At 41.3% G+C, this 20,332-nt stretch overlaps 1 protein-coding gene across 1 annotated transcript in view; it reads left to right on the top strand.

The window, feature by feature from the left end:
• Positions 1-826: 826 nt before the first annotated feature.
• The window catches only part of cyp39a1 (cytochrome P450, family 39, subfamily A, polypeptide 1), a 34,255-nt gene continuing 14,749 nt past the window's right edge, over positions 827-20,332 (top strand). Inside the window, exons 1-7 of the mRNA XM_078213732.1 lie at positions 827-999; positions 6,191-6,326; positions 7,087-7,261; positions 8,210-8,359; positions 10,005-10,098; positions 12,966-13,061; positions 15,693-15,783. Coding sequence (XP_078069858.1) covers positions 832-999; positions 6,191-6,326; positions 7,087-7,261; positions 8,210-8,359; positions 10,005-10,098; positions 12,966-13,061; positions 15,693-15,783 — 910 coding nt within the window. The 5' untranslated portion in view covers positions 827-831. The remainder of the gene's footprint in view (positions 1,000-6,190; positions 6,327-7,086; positions 7,262-8,209; positions 8,360-10,004; positions 10,099-12,965; positions 13,062-15,692; positions 15,784-20,332) is intronic.

The raw sequence follows: 20,332 nt of genomic DNA, 5'->3' as shown, positions 1-20,332 counted from the left end.
ACAAAGGGTCGTGAACAAGGCCCAGTCCATCACACAAACCAGCCTCCCATCCATTGACTCTGTCGAAACTTCCCACTGCCTCTGAAAAGCAGCCAGCATAAGGACCCCACGCACCCCGGACATTCTCTCTTCCACCTTCTTCTGTCGGGAGAATGATACAAAAATCATTGCCTCGCATACCAATCGACTCAAGAGCAGCTTCTTCCCTTCTGCCATCAGACTTCTAAATGGACCTACCTCGTATTAAATTGATCTTTCTCTACACTCTTGCTATTACTGTAACACTACATTCTGCACCCTCTCCATTCTTTCTCTCTTATGTACTCTCTGAATGGTATATTTGCCTGCATAGCACACAAGAAACAATACTTTTCACTGTATACCAATACATGTGACAATAATGAATCAAATCAAATCAAATGGTCAGTAACTGGGGGGCACAGATTTAAGGTAAAGGACAGGACGTTTAGGAGGGATTTGAGGAAAAACGTTTTCTTCCAAAGGGTGGTGGGAACCTGGAACTCACTACCTGAGAGGGGGGAAACCCTCAGCATTTAGATGAGCACTTGAAATGCCGGCACGAACACGATGGGCCGAATGATCTATTTCCGTGCTGTAAAACTCATGTTGCTGACAATGGAAGTAGCTGAATTGAATCCCTTTGTGAGCGAAAACAGGATTTGCAAGTTCCGGCTGTTTTCGCCCCTCCCCTTTCACAACCACTCCATTTTCCTGCGGAATATCTGCTGTGGGCCGCTTGGCCTCTGAGCTGCTTTGAAGTTTGCTGGAGTGGCGATGGATGTTGCGGGCTGCGCTGTGCTCCTGGTTCCCATGCTGCTGACCCTGGCCGCTGCAGCCCTGTTCCGCTGGCTGTTTAAACAGAGGGAGCCCAGCGAGACAGCGGCTCCTCCTTGCATCAGCGGCTGGATTCCCTGGATCAGGGCTTCTATCCGCTTCGGAAAAGCACCACTTGAGTTTATCGAACAAGCCAGAGCAGAGGTAAAAATGCAAGCATTACCATTAAAAAAAAACCTGTCTATTAACCTGTAAGTAACAATTATATTCTTTAACAGAGCTATGGAGTAGGAGGAGGTCTGCTCCTGGCTGTGGAAGAGGAGTAAGAAGTTTAACAACACCAGGTTAAAGTCTAACAGGTTTATTTGGGAGCAAAAGCCACACAAGCTTTCGGAGCTCTTAGCCCCTTCTTCAGGTGAGTGGGAATTCTGTTCACAAACAGAGCTTATAAAGACACAGACTCAAATTACATGAATAATGGTTGGAATGCGAATACTTACAACTAATCAAGTCTTTAAGAAACGAAACAATGTGAGTGGAGAGAGCATCAAGACAGGCTAAAAAGATGTGTATTGTCTCCAGACAAGACAGCCAGTGAAACTCTGCAGGTCCACGCAACTGTGGGAGTTACAAATAGTGTGACAGAGTTTTACTGGCTGTCTTGTCTGGAGACAATACACATCTTTTTAGCCTGTCTTGATGCTCTCTCCACTCACATTGTTTCGTTTCTTAAAGACTTGATTAGTTGTAAGTATTCGCATTCCAACCATTATTCATGTAATTTGAGTCTGTGTCTTTATAAGCTCTGTTTGTGAACAGAATTCCCACTCACCTGAAGAAGGGGCTAAGAGCTCCGAAAGCTTGTGTGGCTTTTGCTACCAAATAAACCTGTTGGACTTTAACCTGGTGTTGTTAAACTTCTTACTGTGTTTACCCCAGTCCAACGCCGGCATCTCCACATCATGTGGAAGAGGAGGCATTGTGTTATTTTCAATGTGAAACAGGCAGCATGTTTCTCGATATGAGTTAGCCGGCCTGTCGAGTGTTTCTCATTTTGGGCAAACTGTAAATTCTTTAAGATGCATCGCTCTTTTAAAAAAAACACAGCGTCAGATATGCCAATCTGTTTGTATTTTCCTGCTTCCTGTGATAGCCCGCTGCTGGCTCAGTTAGTAATTGCATTGCCTGATGGGAAAGTGAACCAGGAAGATCCCAGCTTTATGTTTTACTTTGTACTGAATAAACTGCTCTCAGCTGGAGTGGCGTTTTGCAGGCTACCCTTGACCTTGGGTGAGATAAGGGGTGAAAGAAGACATGATTTTGGTATGGCTTAGATCGCTTCAATTCTGCAGACAAGAAACTCGGCCTGTCCCCAAATGTTGTCAGAACAAAACTTGTTTCAACCCGTACCTGCTCAGCCACCTTCCCACATATAGAAACCATACAGTGCAGAAGGAGACCATTCGGCCCATCGAGTCTGCACAGACAACAATCCCACCCCAGGCCCAATTCCCATAACCCCACATATTTATCACACTAGTCCCTCCTTCCTACACATCCCGGGACATTAAGGGGCAATTTAGCATGGCCAATGCACCTAACCCGCACATCTTTGAACTGTGGGTGGAAACCGGAGCACTTGGAGGAAACCCATGCAAACATGGGGAGAATGTGCAAATTCCACACTGACAGTGACCCAAGCTGGAAATCGAACCCAGGTCCCTGGCGCTGTGAGGCAGCAGAGCTAATCACTATACCACCATGCTGCCCGGTATGTTGATGGTATGTATGAGAGACTCTGGAACGTGTTAAGCACTTCCCATGCCTTGGCAGCCACCTCCCTTAAAAGGCCACCGTCGACGAGGAGACCGACACAGAATCAACTGGGTCAGTTCAGCCTTTCGCAAACTTACAGCAGCGAGCGTTTGACAACAACGATCTTTGCAAGTCAACAGTTGTCTTAGTGTGTTCAGAGCAGTTGTCGTCACTCCACTACTGCATTGCAGTGAGATCTGGACTGTGTACCGGTGACCTGTAAGAGTGCTAGAGGAATTCCATTAACAATGCCTCTGCTGCACCCTCCAGATTCAGTCGGTGAATGGAGGAACTGATGCTTGTGTCCTTCTCCAAGCCAGCTCTACAAGCTTTCAAGAAAAGCACCTGCTAAATCAACATCGATGAACTGCACATTGTGTCCACATGGCTGAAAATGCCTCCCCCCACCCCCCCCCCCCCCCCGCAACCTGGTCCTTTTTTCTCAATTATTAAATGGCCAATATTCCAGGGGAGGACAAATAAAATGCTTCAAAGATACTGAAGCTCACCTTGAAGGGCAGCAATGCTGACATTACTGACATTAAGCTGCATCATGTTTTTAGTTCCGACACCTTTACGTGAGGCAGATTGATGGCATGGAAAGAAAAGGAAACAAATCCCACACTCCAGATCCCACTGCCATTTGGGTTATCCTGCCCCATGTGCTTAAAGATCTGTGGGTCAGACATCAGCCAGTTCAAACTCTTGAAGTCTCATGGCAGAAACATGTGATTCTGCTAAACATAGAATCAGGGGGCAGCCGCAGTGTGAATGTGCAGTCATTTGCTGGATAACCAAAATATGAATTTTATCCCAATCAAAATGAGCTTCTTCAGGAGAGCAGAAACTTTGGTAGGGATAAAGTAACGATGTCTCCCTCCCCTCCCCCAGTTTATTTAGGCATCATGAGAATAAATACTTGCATTTATATAGCACCTTACATAACTTCAGAATGTTGTCCCAAGGTGCTTTACAACCAATTAATACTTTTGTAGCAAAAACAGAAAATGCTGGAAAATCTCAGCAGGTTTGGCAGCGTCTGTGGAGAGAGAATAGAGCCAACGCTTCAAGTCTGGATGACCCTTTGTCAATGTTATAACGTAGGAAATGTGACAGTGAATTTGCGGACCGCAATCAGCAATGAAATAAATTACCAAATCGAGTGTTTTTGGTGTTGGCCGAGGAACAAATGTCAGCCAAGCCACTGGAAGAAATCCCCTTCTCTGTTAGATAGTGCTGAGAGATCTCTTACATCCACCTGAGAGAACAGAAAGCCTCACCAGAAAGACCATACTTCCATCCTTGCAGCAATCCCTCTGGGAATAACTGGCTCAGTACCATTTCATTTCAATAGTTGAAAAGAGCTGCTTGTTTTCTCAACTCCTCTTGTCAAAAATTCCATCAGCAGTTGGAATCCGGTGAGCAGTGTCCCCTGGATGTGTTTGGGAACTTATAATTGGACCTTTGCTTTCTTGTGATGCGAGTCATGTCGATATCAAAAAGGAGGAGATATTGGGTGTCTTAAAAAACATTAAAGTAGATAAGTCCCCAGGGCCTGATGGGATCTACCCCAGAATGCTGAGGGAAGCAAGGGTGTAAATTGCTGGGGCCTTGACAGAAATCTTTGTTTCCTCACTGGCTACAGGTGAAGTTCCAGAGGACTGGAGGATAGCCAATGTTGTTCCATTGTTTAAGAAGGGCAACAGGGGTAACTCAGGAAATTATAGGCCGGGGAGCCTTATGTCAGTGGTGGGGAAATTATTGAAAAAGATTCTTAGGGATAGGGATTTACTCACATTTGAAAACAAATGGACTTATTAGTAATAGACAGCATGCTTTTGTGAAGGGAAGGTCATGCCTCACTAACTTGATTACGTTTTTCGAGGAAGTGACGAAGATGACAGATGAGGGAAAGGCAGTGGATGTTGTATACATGGACTTCAGTAAAGCCTTTGACAAGATACCTCATGGTAGACTGGTACGAAAGATGAAGTCACACAGGATCAGAGAACTAGATACAGAACTGGCTTGGCCATAGAAGACAGAGGGTAGCAGTAGAGGGGTGCTTTTCTGAATGGAAGGCTGTGAATAGTGGTGTTCATGATGTGGAGATGCCAGCGTTGGACTGGGGTAAACACAGTAAGAAGTCTAACAACACCAGGTTAAGTTGGACTTTAATCTGGTGTTGTTAAACTTCTTACTAGTGGTGTTCCACAGGGATCAGTTTAGGAGTATTGACAGGCAGAGAGATCTGGGCGTTCATGTCCACCAATCACTGAAAGTGGCAATGCAGGTGGATAAGGTAGTCAAGAAGGCATACGACATGTTTGCCTTCTTCGATCGGGACATTGAGTATAAAAATTCGCAGGTCATGCTGCAGCTGTACAGAACCTTGGTTAGGCCTCATTTAGAATATTGGCGACAATTCTGGTCGCCACACTACCAGAAGGATGTGGAGGCTTTGGAGAGGGTACAGAAGAAGTTTACCGAGATATTGCCTGGTCTGGAGGGTATTAGCTATGAGGAGAGGTTGGTTTGTTTTCACTGGAACGACGAAGTTTGAGGGATGACCTGATAGAGGTTTACAAGATTTTGAGTGGCGTGGACAGAGTGGATAGTCAGATGTTGTTTCCTAGGTTAGAAAAGCCAAGTACTCGGGGACATAGGTTTAAGGTGCGTGGGGAAAAGTTTAGAGGAGATGTGTGAGACAAGTTTTTTACAGTGTGGGGAATGTCTGGAACGCACTGCCCGGGAAGGTTCGAGCGGCATTTAAGGGGCAATTAGACAAATACATAAATAGGATGGGAATGGAAGGATACGGACTCCGTAAGTGTATGCAGTTTTAGTTTAGGCAGGCATCATGATCGGCGCAGGCTTGGAGGGCTGTACTTTTCCTGTGCTGTACTTTTCTTTGTTTTTTGTTGTTTGAGTGCGCTCTAAGTTTGATTGTACTCCAAATACAAAGGGCCTGTGTCATTCAGTAAAGAAATGTTACAAAGGTTCTTGGTGTCACTGGCAGATCTTGGGCTGATGTCCGGCATAGGAAACCCATTGGTGTTTGCAATCTTGAGAGAATCTGACACTAGTGCCTGACTCAACCTTGAATATATTCAATGATCCAGCCACCACTGGTTTCTGGGGTAGAGAAATTCAAAGATTACTGACCCTCTGAGAGATGAAATTCTTCCTTATCTCGATCTTAAATTGAATAAGATTTATTTGGAAAGCTCAACTTTTCCTCATAGGACAACCCTTCATCCTAGAAATCAACCTTGTGAACCTTCTCTGAACTCCCTCAAATAAGGAGGCCATAACTAAACACAGTATTCTAGGGTGTGGTCTCACCAATGCTTTGGACAGTTGTAGTAAGACTTCCCTGCTTTTATACTTCATCCTTACATTGGCCTTTATTATATCACTTGCAATGGGCTTTTCTTCCCACTCTCTGCTAAAGTCCTAAAAACACTTTCAATTGATAGTTCGTTATCTATTAATTGTAATTGTATCTTCTCAAGGATAAACTTCTCAGATTGTACTCATTCATTCTGTTACACTTCCTCATAATTTTTTTCATTTGTAGTACGGAGCAGTTTTTACCGTGGTAGCTGCTGGAAAGAGACTCACCTTCATTACCGAAGAGGAAGATTTTGAGTTATTTTTTAAATCTAAAAATGTTGACTTTCAAGAAGGAGTACAAGAAGCTGTATGGCATACTGGTAAGACATAAATGGAAAGTGTAATTAAATGTATTTCAGTTTGAGATCACTCTAACCTGAATAGGTCTTTCAGTCATTTAAAACTTCCATCACTCTATTAGGCCATGTTTCCTTTAACTCTGCTCTCTGTCTCATACCTTATAACCAGTTTACAACCCACATCACAATGTTCTGTCCAATTCTGTGTGCATTCATATTTACTCATAATCTCTTGTGTGGAACTTGTTGTCATTATTCTGAGCCACACACTAGCTGTCTAGCCAATTGAGCTAACCGACCTCCATATCCCCTCATTCTGCATTAAGTCACATCTGCCATATGTCTGTGAGTTTGTCTGTATCCTCTTTTAGTTTGTTACTATCCTCCTCAATATTTACCCCATTTCCATGTTTAGTATCATCTTGAAAACTTTGAAATAATGCCCTGTGTGCCCTAGTCCAGGTAATTAATATATATCGGGAAGAGGAGTGATCATAATACTAATCCCTGGGGCACAATGCTCTATACTTCCTTCCAGTTTGAAGAACAACTATTCACCGTTACTCTCTATTTCCTTTCACTGAACCAGTTTTGTATTCACTTCGTCACTCCCCTGAAGCACACACTTCAAATTTCCTAATAAGTTAATTATGCGGATCTTTATTAAACACCTTTTAAAAATCTGCCTGCACAATGTTTTCTACACTACCTTCATCTTCTCTTCCTGTTATCTCATAAATGTAATAAACATGGTAAAAATATTTTAATTACTTGTCAACAGCTTCTATTAACAGAAATAGTTTTTATAAGAGCCACACAGCAGTTCATGACATGTTGAAAGGGAGGCTGGCTCCATCTAGATTGCACCTATTCTCTGCTAATCTGTCTAAGGAGTTCTGTGAACATCTCATGGACCTTGGAACCAAAGGCACTGATAACTTGTATGACCTCATCTGGTATGTAACTGCAACTGCAACTTAATGCAAAATTGCTCTGTGAAATTCATTTGTTACAAATACCAATTTCCATGTTGTCATAAAATCCTGATCTTTAGAAATGCTACATTAACTTTTGCTCAATTTGGAGATATCCTACATATTTTTCAAAACCATACATTATGCTATTGAGAGAATGTACATGATGAGGACATTTAGACAGAGTAGTCTGGCCTGATAGCTAATGTATAATAAAACCACTCAATTTTCTTTCAAACAGTGGAAACAATTTAACCTTGTGGAGGCTTGACAATAATTTAGAGTTTTATTAGACCCTAAATAATCTTGCTGACTCTTTTATAAACCCTGTCTCATGGAACAATTTTTTTTTTTGAATATGAAATGCCCACGTGTTCCAATGTGGCACAACCATAATGCAGAAAAGTGACTTATTTTGACATAGCCAAATGTTTGTATCTCAATAATTTAGTGCCTTAGGTAACAACTTCTTGCTGAAAGGCATTTGTCCTTGTTATGTCACACAATGTACTAAAAGATCACATTACCTGATGCAAGAATTGTAAAACTTTCTGCTGGGATCACCATGAGTTTATTTTCACTGTTTAATGTAATGGGAATATTGACTGCCCTAGGGACACTCATGATAATTGCCGTTCTTCATCTGCTGCCTTAGCTGAAGTAAGAACATTTTAAAATTTGAACTGAAAATATTGCATTTGTGCTTTTAATCACAGGAGCAAAGGCCTCTTAATGTAGACTTCCTCAGTTACACAAAAATAAGAATTAGAATTTAAATAAATATTGATGGACCTATAGTAAACACAGCGTGTGATTCTTTTCAATAAAAACAAACTGAGGCATGTTATTCATATTTGTGTATGGAATTTTATTTTTGGGGGATGATGTAATCCTTGTACAAGAAGTTCATTTTTATTCACCTGTTGACAGGTACAGTATGTTTCCTGCAGTTGTGAACAACCTGTTTGGAAGAGGCATCTGTCCAACCGACAGAAACACAGTTAGAGAGTTTGAAGATCACTTCCAGAAGTTTGATCGAGAATTTGAATTTGGTTCCCAGTTGCCAGAATTTTTACTAAGGTAAATGATCCACTTTATTTGATGCATATATCTGGAGCTAGAGTTAGCAGGGCTGAATTTTCTGTTGGGGTTCTCATGCTTATTCACTGCAACTTTGGCCGAAAAATTCTTGGAAACATGGAGTAAACGTTGAGCCTAAGCAATTAAAGGTTCAGATCTGGAATATATTAACTGTTCAGTGGTTTTGAGTGTTATTTGCTATTGTTGTTCCAGCACTGTGCTTAGAATTGTAGAAATTTACCCACTGAAAGTAGCCATCGCATGTGTGCCGGCCAATAAAGGAATGTTTCATTTCCTGATTCTTGGTCCATAGCCCTGTAGCTTCCAACACTTCAAGTGCATATTCATGTATTATTTAAGTATGAGGGTTCTGTGTTAACCATCCTTTTGAGCAGTAAGTTAAAGACACATACCATCTTCTGGGTGAAAAAATATCTCCTCAACTCCTCTCTAATTGGTCTACCAATTCGGAGTGCTGCTCCTTCATTAGGTGAGTGGAGAGTTGAGTTCACAAACAGGGCATATATAGACACAGACTCAATTACAAGATAATGGTTGGAATGCGAGTCTTAACAGGTAATCAAGTCTTTACAGATGCAGACAATGCGAGTGGAGAGAGGGTTAAGCATAGGTTAAAGAGGTGTGAATCATCTCAAGCCAGGACAGTTGGTAAGATTTCGCAAGCCCAGGCCAAATGGTTACAGGTAGTATGACATGAACCCAAGATCCCAGTTGAGGCCTTCCTCATGTGTGTGGGACTTGGCTATAAAGTTCCGTACACATGAGGACGGCCTCAACCGGGATCTTGGGTTCATGTCACATTATCTGTAACCATTTGGCCTCGGCTTGTGAAATCTTACTAACTGCCCTGGCTTGAGACAGTTCACATCGCTTTAACCTGTGCTTAACCCTCTCTCCACTTGCATTGTCTGCACTTGTAAAGATTTGACTACCTGTTAAGACCTGCATTCCAACTGTTATCTTGTAATTGAGTCTGTGTCTATATATGCCCTGTTGGTGAACCCAACTCTCCACTCACCTGGTGAAGGAGCAGCGCTCCAAAAGCTTGTGCTACCAAAAAAAAAGTTGGACTTTAGCCCGGTGTTGTGAGACTTCTTATTGTACCTACCCCAGTCCAATGCCGGCATCTCCACATCATTTAAATCTATGTTCATAGTTATTGAATTCTCTGCTAAAGTCCTTCCTATCCACTCTTTCTAGGTCCATCAGAATTTTATTTACCTCAGTTAAATCTCCATTCAGCCTCTTCTGTTCCAAAGAAAACAATACAAGCCCATCCAATCTTTCATAATAACTAAAACTTTCCAGTCCTGACAACAGCCTTGTAAATCTCCTCTGTACCCTCTCTAGTACAGTCACATCTTCTGTAACCCTCTCCAGTGCAATCACATCCTCTGTATCCACCTTAGTGCAGTCACATCCATTGTATCCTCTCCAGTGCAGTCACGTCCTTTGTATCATCTCTGGCACAGTCACATTCTGGTAAACATGTTAAACAGTTTCTGGGAGACATTTAGTCACAATAATTGTAGTGCAAAGGTTTCCATGATAACCATGCAGTGACCCATCTTCATCTAAATAAGTAAAATTCTGTTCTGTTTATCATTTCAACTTTTATCTGCAGAGACTGGGCTAAATCCAAGCACTGGCTTCTGTCTTTCTTTCAAAGTATTGTAGCCAAGGTTGAAAAGGTGAAACCCGCTGATGACAACTCAAAGGTAACACTGGAATTTCTATGATATGAACCCACCTTAAAGTAAATGCCACCAAAACTGGAACTGTTTATTTGAATATAGCAAACATATTGAAACTTAGAAATATTATTCTCATTGGCTTTGTAACTTTAAGCATAGAAACTCTACTCTGTACAATTCCTGTTAAACTGAAAATATCATCATTCGTACGGCGGCACAGTGGTTAGTGCTGCCTCACAGAGCGAGGGACTCAGATTCAATTCTGGCCTCGGGTCACAGTCTGTGTGGAGTTTGCATGTTTTCCCCGTGTCTGCGTGGGTTTCCTCTGGGTGCTTCGGTTTTCTCCCACAGTCTAAAGATGTGCAGGTTAGGTGGATTGGCCATTCTAAATCAACGCTTTGTGTTAGGGGGATTAGTGGGGTAAATATGTGGGGTTAAGGGGATAGGGCCTGGGTGGATTGTGGTCAGTGCAGGCTCGATTTGCCGAATGGCCTCCTTCTGCACTGTAGAGTTTCCATGATTCAGGCTAGATTACAACTGAATAGTGTTTTAACAAATCAGTAAGATGGAACAGTGAAGCATGGTGATTTTATGATATGTTAAAGTAAATTCATAGAATCACTTATTATAGTGAATCAAATTTTTCAACTAATTTCAAATTTGAGAAGTTGATATATATAGTGCTTATTGACCTTGTATTTTAATTTTGTATAAATTTTAATGAGCGATATTTCAGGGAAAGGAATAATATAGCAGTTTCGCTAGTAAGAGCAAGTTTTCTCTGTGGCATAAACAAGGGAATTTTACCCTTTTCGTGGATGCTTTCCTGACACTTTTTTAACTCCGTTACTTTCATCTTCACTGGTCTTAGTTTAATATGGAAGTGTGGAATATACTGTCAAATAAAGCATTTATTGATATTTTAAAAAGAGCTGGATGAATATATTAGTCAGAATGGATTGAAGTCTATTACAAGAACATTGCTGCCAGCCGACACAACATTCAGTGATTTCTGTAATGCTCCTTAAGTTGCCTTGAGCTTCCATACAAAGGAAGGCATGAGGCTGGAATGAATAATGTAGAATGTAAGGTTAGATAGATATTATCTTGCATTCTCTTTGTGGGAATCGGGAGAAACTTTGCAAAATCTTTAAGTATAATGATGTGTATGTGCCATCTACGGAAGGATTTATTTTCTTATTTTGTGCTTTTGTAAAAGTTTTTATCTGCTTTGTTACGGAGATCGTTTAATCATTCCAACAGTTTTATTTCCTGACTATATTTATACTTTAAGAGCTGCGTAGCTCAGCTAGTACCACTTCTGAGCCAGAAGGCCTGGGGTTCAATTTCCATTCCAGGACTTGTTTGCTCAGGAAGGAGTGTTTATGTAACTCCAAGCAGGTTGTCAACGGATTGTAAAATCCTTCCTACACTCCACACCGTTCTCTAACAGAGACGAGAATGTGAAGATATTTGAAGATAAGCAGAACGAACAATGTACGTTATATCCAAATGTGTAAAAAGACTTGTATGTAAATGGAGAAAGGGCCACAATTTATAATTTAATTAAAATCTTTGAACTCCATAGAGTTTGTAAACCCATAATACTGTCAGACAATGAAACTGGGGTTAAGCACAAATTGCTGGTGGAGTGGCTTGATAGTAAAGTCAAGAATCATTCATTTATTTGGTAAATATTTAATAAGATGGTATAACTTCGCCAGTGTAATAAATTGTTCATTTTCTGGTAGTCAAGCGTTTTCTAATGAAATTAAAAATGTACCATTGCATTGGCCGTTTAACCTACACAGCGTAGTTGATACATGTTACAGTTTTTGTCTGTGGAAATATATTTATATAATGTTTTATGTGATTGGCCTCACTAAAAACAAATCAAAGTGATCATTATTTTGTATTTTTGAAGTTCCACATTTTAACTGGTTTGGCTAACCTCGTATAATCACAATGAAACACCTGTAATTTCTTATACATATGAAAACTTTACCATCTTGATAACTGAACTCTGATTCTTTCCTGGCGTGATGTGTTAGTTCATATTTCAATGAGTGCTTTCCCCAGTGGTGTACTACAGTGTCAGGGAATATGAACATACCACCGATGAGTGTTATGATGGGCTCACTACTTGGCAATTGCTGCATTATTAGGCAGATAGATAAATAATTAAACTCTCAATAGGTCAAAACTATTTCATGCTACTGTGTAGGAAGATTCATTACTCATAAGAGCAAAAGTCATAAAAATTAATGTGAGTACACCTGGGAAGGAAGATGCCTCCTCTAATTGTATTGAGGAGAGATCGAGGCCTCCAGTGTTTGTTGCCATAATTCATTCCCAGAAAATATCACAAAAACACATGTTAGTCCTCGAGTATCTTGTAATTGCTAAACTAAAATAAATTAACATTTTCTATTTTGGTCCTCCAATGTATTGAGATTGTAGTGGCCATTACTTAATTCTTGCAAACGTATGAAAAGACTGCTTTGGAAGGAAATATATAATGTAAAATCTTATTTGCAGTTACTGTTCTCTATGATTATCTTTGTCATCAAACTGCATTGTTCCTGCAATGCTTTTTGAAGATTTAGTACTTGGAAAATTCGGTTATGAGCATGGTTATGGTTACAGGCATCCTAATACCATGGACCAGCCAATAGCTGATAAAATAACTTATGAAAGATGAATTTCATTTAATTTTTGATCAGATTTCCTTTTGAAAGTGAATTATGTTCTTGCTGCTGTTAATACCATTTGGTATCTATGACATTTTATGGGGAAGGAACTTCGTATTCCTGTTTAGTCAGTTTTTACTTTGCAGGTTAAGTAACTATTACTTTAGTAGTGTTAACACCATAAATTTGTATATTTTCCAGACTTTGTTACAGCATCTTTTAGATACTTTGAATGGGAACTCCACTGCAAATTACACTTTACTGATGCTCTGGGCTTCCCAAGCCAATGCACTTCCTGTGAGTACCATATTGAAATACCTGCCTACGACTCCAAAGAAACCAATTAAAATGCTAGCAATTGTGAAATCATCTAGATTTTGGGATACCTATGATGCTTGGTTCGCCTGCCCTTCGGAAAATCTGAACATTGTGTCAGTTATAGCTCGATTGGTAGCACTCTCACGTCTGAGTCAGAAGGTTGTGGGTTCAATTCCAACTCCAGAATTTGAACACAGCAATCTATGCGGCCAGTCCAATGTAGTACTGCGGGAATGCTGTCGGAGGTGCCACCTTTCAGATGAGGTCCTGTCCGCTATAAGGCAGACACATAAGATCTCGTGGCACTATTTTGAAGAAGAGCGGAGGGTTATCCTTGGTGTCCCATCAAATATTTATCCTCAATCAACATCACAACAACAGATTATTCGGTAATTAAAGATTATTTATTCGTGTCACTGCAATGAAGTTACTGTGAAAATCGTATTGTTCTTTATGGGAGTTTATTGTGCATAACTTGGCTGCTGCATTTCCTGCACTACAACAGTGACTACATTTCAAAAGTACTTCATTGGCTCTGAAGTACTTTGATTCATGGCAATTGTGAAAGAAGGCAAGTGTTTTCAATCTGAGTGCAGGATTGGTTGCAAAGTGCTTAGGACCAATTTGTTTTTAGGATTTAAGTTCTGCATTTTATTCAGAAGATGTTTGTCAGCTGCAGGTACTTTTGGAACTAAAAGTAGTCCTTTCTTTTGAGTAGCCTTTAACAGATTGCTATATTCTATCATTCTTAAATTTGTGTTTTAAATGTGAGCATCATTGGCAAGGTCAGCATATATTGCCCATCCCCCATTGCCCTTTAGAAGGTGATGATGAGCTGCCATCTTGAACCACTGTAGTTATTCTGGTGTCGGCATATCAAAGCACTATAAGGTAGTTCCAGGATTTTGACTGAGCAACAATAGAGATATATTTCCAAGTCAGAATGGGATGTGACTTGGAGGGGAACTTGAAGGATGCAGTGTTCCCATTTGTCTGCTGCCCTTGTTTGTCTAGGTAGAAGAAGTTGAGAGTCTGGAAGATGCTGTCAAAGGTGTCTTGGCGAAATGCTTGAGTGCACATTGCTGCTACCATGTTTCAGCAATGGAAGGAATGAAAGTTTAAGGTTGTGGATGGGAGAAAATAAAATAGGTTATTCTGGATGTTGTTGAACCTCGAGTGTTGCTGGAGCTGTGGTCATCCAGGTAAGTGGACAGTGTTCCATCACACTCCTGACTTGTGCCTTGTGGATTGTGGTCAGGCTTGGGGTATGTTACTCACTGCAGAATTCCCAGCCTCTGACCTATTGGTTGTCCAGTTAAGGCTCTGCTCAGTGGTGATCCCGGGATGATGGAGGATTCAGCAATGGTAATGTTGTTGAACATTAAGGGAGATGCTTTAGATTCTCTCTTGTTGGAGATGTTCATTGCCTAACACTTGTGCGTTATTAATGTTATTTGCCGCACATCAGCCCAAACTTGATTGTTGTCCAGATCCAGATTTCGTTATGTTAAGAATGTGAGATTTTATAAGATAATTATGTTTTAAAAGGAAGCATGTGACCTCCTGCTTGTTCTGCCCATGATACACATGAATTGACCAGGTTACTATGGGGACAAGGGGCTTAAATCCCCAAGTTCTTTTAAACCCATGTGCCAATTCTAATACCCAAAAATGGCAGAAACAGCTGCCCTGACTTTGGGCAGACTTACTGTCTCAGAGACTTGAGATGGGGAGAGAGCATCCTGGATATAGAAAGACAGTGATGGCAGCTGTTGAGGTCAGCAGAAGGGAAAAGGCCGTTTTCTCTGTTAACTACCAGACAGAATGCAGGTGGGAGGATGTTCGCTGGTCAAAGAGATGGAACCCTGTAAATTTGAAGACACTGGAAAATCCTTCCTGGTTTGGTCTGGAGATGGAATCAGCAGAGTGAGCCATAATGATGGAAATTGGTTCAGTACTTCTCAAGACTGAGGGAAAGGACTTCCAATGGTCACTTGATGTTATGACACAGCAAAACAGGGAGAAGCGAACTGATTGGAAGCTGGGAATAATTTTGAACTGCTTCCTGTAAAGATTGCAATCTTGCAGGAACCATGCTTTAAAGTATAAATACAACGTGAGGTTTTTGATTAAAGGCTAATAAGGGATGTCTTCTTTGTGTTTTATTAGTTGCCTACTAAGTAATTTTTAGTCAATGTTGGTTTTAGGTTTTTTGTTACAGTAAAAGTCTTAAAATGTGAAATCTTGTTGTGTCTCTTTGAATTGGTCACAGTGAACATCCCCAATTCTGATGGAAGATCATTGATGAAGCAGCAGAAGATGGTTGGGCCTAGGATACTATTCTGAGAAACTCCTGCAGAAATGCTCTGGGACTGAGATGATTGACCCCTAACACCCACAGCAATCTTCCTTTAAGCTAAATAAGGCTCCAACCAGTGGAGAGTTTTCCCCTGATTCCAATTTTAATTGATGACCCAAGATAACTGAATTGGCTTGCTTATATTTAATCTAATAAGTGTTTTGTGCCAGATGTTCCATTACTTAAGTACATGAGCTGCTAAAAATAGTGAACATTGTGAATGTGTAAATGCTGCTGTTTTTCTTTTCTAGATCACATTCTGGACTCTTGCATTCATTATTTCGAACCCATTTGTTTACAAGACCGTTATGAAAGAGCTCTGTTCTGTCTTTGGTGATCAAGGTATTATTTAGAAACTTGACTAGGGGATAAAAGCATTTTGATTATCATAGTCAATAAGATGTAATGCATAGAATTTGGTCTATTTTCCAAAAATGCTATTCCGATTACAAATTCTTATCAGTATGTGATGTTCTGCGGCATCTCTGACATCATTTCCTTTACCAACAGTGGTCTCCTGACCTATGTGATCTTTACTTCTGTATGGAATAAAAATCAAGTAAAGGTGACCTGCTAAATGGGTGCAAATTGTTGAGCAGAATAAATATATTTTATATATATAAAACACATATATAGTCTTAAGCCAAATTTAAAAAATCAAGGAGGGGAAAGATTCCTTGCTAATTTTGGACTTGTGTAGAGTCATGGAATCTTACAGAACAGAAAGGACCCATTTGGCCTGTCATTCCTGTGTTAGCCCTTTGAAAGAGATATCCAATTGAGTCCCATAATCCAATTTCCTCCCTTGAGCTCTACAAATTAGTTCTCTTTAAATAAATGCCCATTTGCTGTTTGAACGTTCCCATTGAGTCTGATTCCACCAGTCTTTCAGGTAGTGTCATGACGACATCTTGGGCCCGATTTTACCATTTTGATTCTAAGTGCTGAATTCAGATCCAACTTGGAAATCTGTTCTCAGGCACCCCCATACGCACTTAGCCTGAAAAAAAAATCAGGAGTCTGAATCGTGCTGTGGGCAGGGCTTATCGCGCCCGAAACGCTGCAGCTCCAATTGGAGCATTGAACTGCCTTCTCAACTTGCTCTGCCACTTTCATAGATTTGTGAATATACATCCTTCACTTCCTCAAAGTACTACTGTTTAAATTATGCTGCATCTTCATGCTGTTTCTCCAAAGTGCCGTACTCCACAATTAACCATTGCACGTGCCGTGTTTCTGCCTGTTTCACCAGTCCACCAGTCTGTTGTATGCTCCTGAAGTCTGCTGCTATCCTATTTACTGTTCACTACTTTATCAAGTTTGGTATCATCTGTAAGCTTTAAAATTGTACACTGTATTCCCAAGTCCAGATCACTAATGCTGGGTTGTTTTGTGGATCAAGATAAGCAACATGAATAGTAAAACAAACCTGAATGAGATGGCAGTAGTAGTTGTATCAGCTGGATATACAATGCAGCATAGACTTGTTCTCCAATGCATGCAACAACTTCAGCACAAAGATAACTGGAATAATGTACCATAAGATCATAAGACATAGGAGCAGAATTAGGTCACTCGGCCCATCGAGTCTGCTCTGTTATTCAATCATGGCTTATTTTCTTTCGTGCCTTTTCCCCATAACCCCTGTTTCCCTTATTCATCAAGAACCTATCTATCTCTGTCTTAAAGACACTCAATGACCTGGTCTCCACAGCCTTCTGCGGCAAAGAGTTCCACAGATTCACCACCCTCTGGCTGAAGAAATTCCTCCTCATCTCTGTTTTAAAGGATCGTCCCTTTTGCCTGAGGTTGTGTCCTCTGGTTCTAGTTTTTCCAACTAGTAGAAACATCCTCTCCACGTCCACTCTATCCAGCCCTCGCAGTATCCTGTAAGTTTCAGTAAGATCCCCCCTCATCCTTCTAAACTCCAACAAGTACAGACCCAGAGTCCTCAACCGTTCCTCATACGACAAGTTCTTCATTCCAGGGATCATTCTTGCGAACCTCCTCTGGACCCTTTCCAAGGCCAACACATCCTTCCTTAGATACGGGGCCCAAAACTGCTCACAATACTCCAAATGGGGTCTGACCAGAGCCTTATACAGCCTCAGAAGTACATCCCTGCTCTTGTATTCTAGCCCCCTTGACATGAATGCAAACATTGCATTTGCCTTTTTAACTGCCGACTGAATCTGTACATTAACCTTAAGAGAATCTTGAGTAAGGATTCCCAAATCCCTTTATGCTTCTGATTTCCTAAGCATTTCCCCATTTAGAAAATAGTCTATGCCTCCATTCCTCCTTCCAAAGTGCATAACCTCACACTTTTCCACATTGTATTCTATCTGCCACTTCTTTGCCCACTCTCCTCACCTGTCCAAGTCCTTCTGCAGCCCCCCTGCTTCCTCAATACTAACTGTCCCTTTACATATCTTTGTATCATCTGCAAACTTAGCAACAGTACCTTCATTTCCTTCCTCCAAATCGTTAATGTATATTGTGAAAAGTTGTGGTCCCAGCACCGACCCCTGAGGCACACCACTAGTCACCAGCTGCCATCCTGAAAAAGACTCCTTTATCCCCACTCTCTGCCTTCTGCCAGTCAACCAATCCTCTATTCATGCCAGAATCTTAACACCATGGGCTCTTAACTTATTTAACAGTCTCCTATGTGACACCTTGCCAAAGGCCTTCTGGAAATCGAAATAAATCACGTCCACTGGCTCTCCTTTATCTAACTTGCTTGTTACCTCCTCAAAGAACTCTAACAGATTTGTCAGACATGATCTCCCCTTGACAAAGCCGTGTTGACTCAGTCCTATTTTATCATGCACTTCCAAGTACAGTACCAGCCTGCTTCAGGAGAGTCCTATCTTGAACCTAAGGTTTCAGTCCATGACCAGCAGATACATCCCATTTATCTCAGTAGCTCACTCTCTTTAGCTGTCTGTGTTAACAATGAGACATTTTCAAGAATTGCTAAAGCAGGTGCAACCTTTGGTAGACTTTGAACAGTCTGGGGAATAAAGAGGAGTAAGTATGCCTACCAAACAGAACAATGATGCTGCTCTATACATGCAAGACTTGGACTGTGTACCAGTGTCATGCCAAGAAGCTCAATAACTTTCAATTGATCTGCCTTTGGAAGCTTCTGGAGATCATATAGTTGGACAGAATTTCAGACATTGCAACGCTCAGCTGAACATGTGAAGCCTCTACACCATTTGAGACAATCACAACTGAGTTGGGCTGGTCATATAGCCAGAATGCCCCAAGTGAATCTTCTATGGAGAGCTTGAGTCTGGGGCACTACCCTCATGGCTGTCAAAGGAAACATTATAAGAACACTCTGAAAGCTTCATTTAGGAGTTTTGGTTATTGACGTTGAATCCTGGGAGAATCTCATCTCGGATTGCTGCACTTAGTAGTATCAAATTTTTAAAAATTCCTTCGAAAGCAGGCACATAACAGAAGCAGAGAGAAATGCAGAGGAAATCCTAAGCAAATAACTCATCCACAACTCGGTTGTCTGCAATATCCTATTGTATTTGCAGCAGAGCCTTCCAGGCACAGGTTGGGCTTAGTTGTCAACAGTTCTGGTGTGCTGTGAAGACCCCCAAGTGTGCTGCAAAACAGATTCAAACTGATTCAAAATTCACGTAGTTAAACTAAAACTAACCTTCACCTTCAGCTCTGTAATTGGCATCTCCAAGAGCAATGAATCCTGGGCCTTCTGCGCACGTACCAGCTGGGAAAGAGTGGCATATGTGTGGTTTAGATTTTTTATGTTGGTCAGGCCATGCACATGACCAATGGGAATTGGAGATGAAAACCAAGGTCCCATGTGCCCGTGTAAGAAGCAAAAACTCAAAAAGGGCACAAACTCCTGGGAAAAGCGAAAGGACAGGAAGAAGTTAAAACAAAGTTCGCAGTAAGGTCAGAAGACAGAGAAAATAGGAGGTGTGTCTCATTTTTTTTAATAGTGCAGTGGTGTGCCATGACATATAAAAGGTTGGGAACCACTAACCTATGTAACCACCGGAACCCCAAGAAACACTGCCGGAGATGAACATGGTCGTTTTTGCTTCAAAGGATGAAAAAGAAAATCAAATAAAGATTAATCAGGAATCATTTTTAATTGCTTGACAGCTCAAATTGCAATATCTTATTATAACACACGTATACGCAAGTCTTGATTGTACCAAATTTTTGATCCAACACAAAACACCTGGAGAAAAGGGCAAGGTTGCCTGTTGACAGGAGAACATGTTGCTGCTAACTTTCATCATGCAAATTGTTGCCTCTGTTTCAAATACCATGGGCAAGATTCTCCGGCCTCCCAGCCACGTGTTTCCCGCCGGCGGGAAGTGGCGCGTTGTTTGCTACTGGCTGGATTCTCACCACTGTCAATGGAAATTCCCATTGATGTCACCCCACGCCGACGGGAAACCCACGGGCGGGGGTGCGCTGCCAGGGAGACCAGAGAATCCCTCCAGCATGAACAACTGGAGAGTTCCAGCCCATACGTTATTTGATCTTCTATTAATGGGGACCATGTAATTGCATAAAATTAATTGAATTATAATATTGGATATCTATAACAAAACGCAGATTCAGTAGTAACACAACTGGCGTGGTCACCATGCAGCTGTCACATTCATTTGTACTGCTCCGTTGCAGGGGCTTTACAAACTAGTGAAATTCTCAAGCCCCGGTTTACCTTCCCATCGCCATAGAACAGCGACAGACATTTCCTTCCGTATACTTCATAGAATCCATACAGTACAGAAGGAGGCCATTCGGCCCATCAAGCCTGCACTGACAACAACCCCACCCTATCCCCGTAACCCCACACATCTACCATGCTCATCCCCCCACATACTTGGTTGTC

Source organism: Mustelus asterias, chromosome 5 (assembly GCF_964213995.1).
Source record: "Mustelus asterias chromosome 5, sMusAst1.hap1.1, whole genome shotgun sequence".
Classification (NCBI taxonomy): Eukaryota; Metazoa; Chordata; class Chondrichthyes; order Carcharhiniformes; family Triakidae; genus Mustelus; species Mustelus asterias.
The sequence above is the reverse complement of the archived record's forward strand: the minus strand, read 5'-3'. Positions and strand labels throughout refer to the sequence as shown.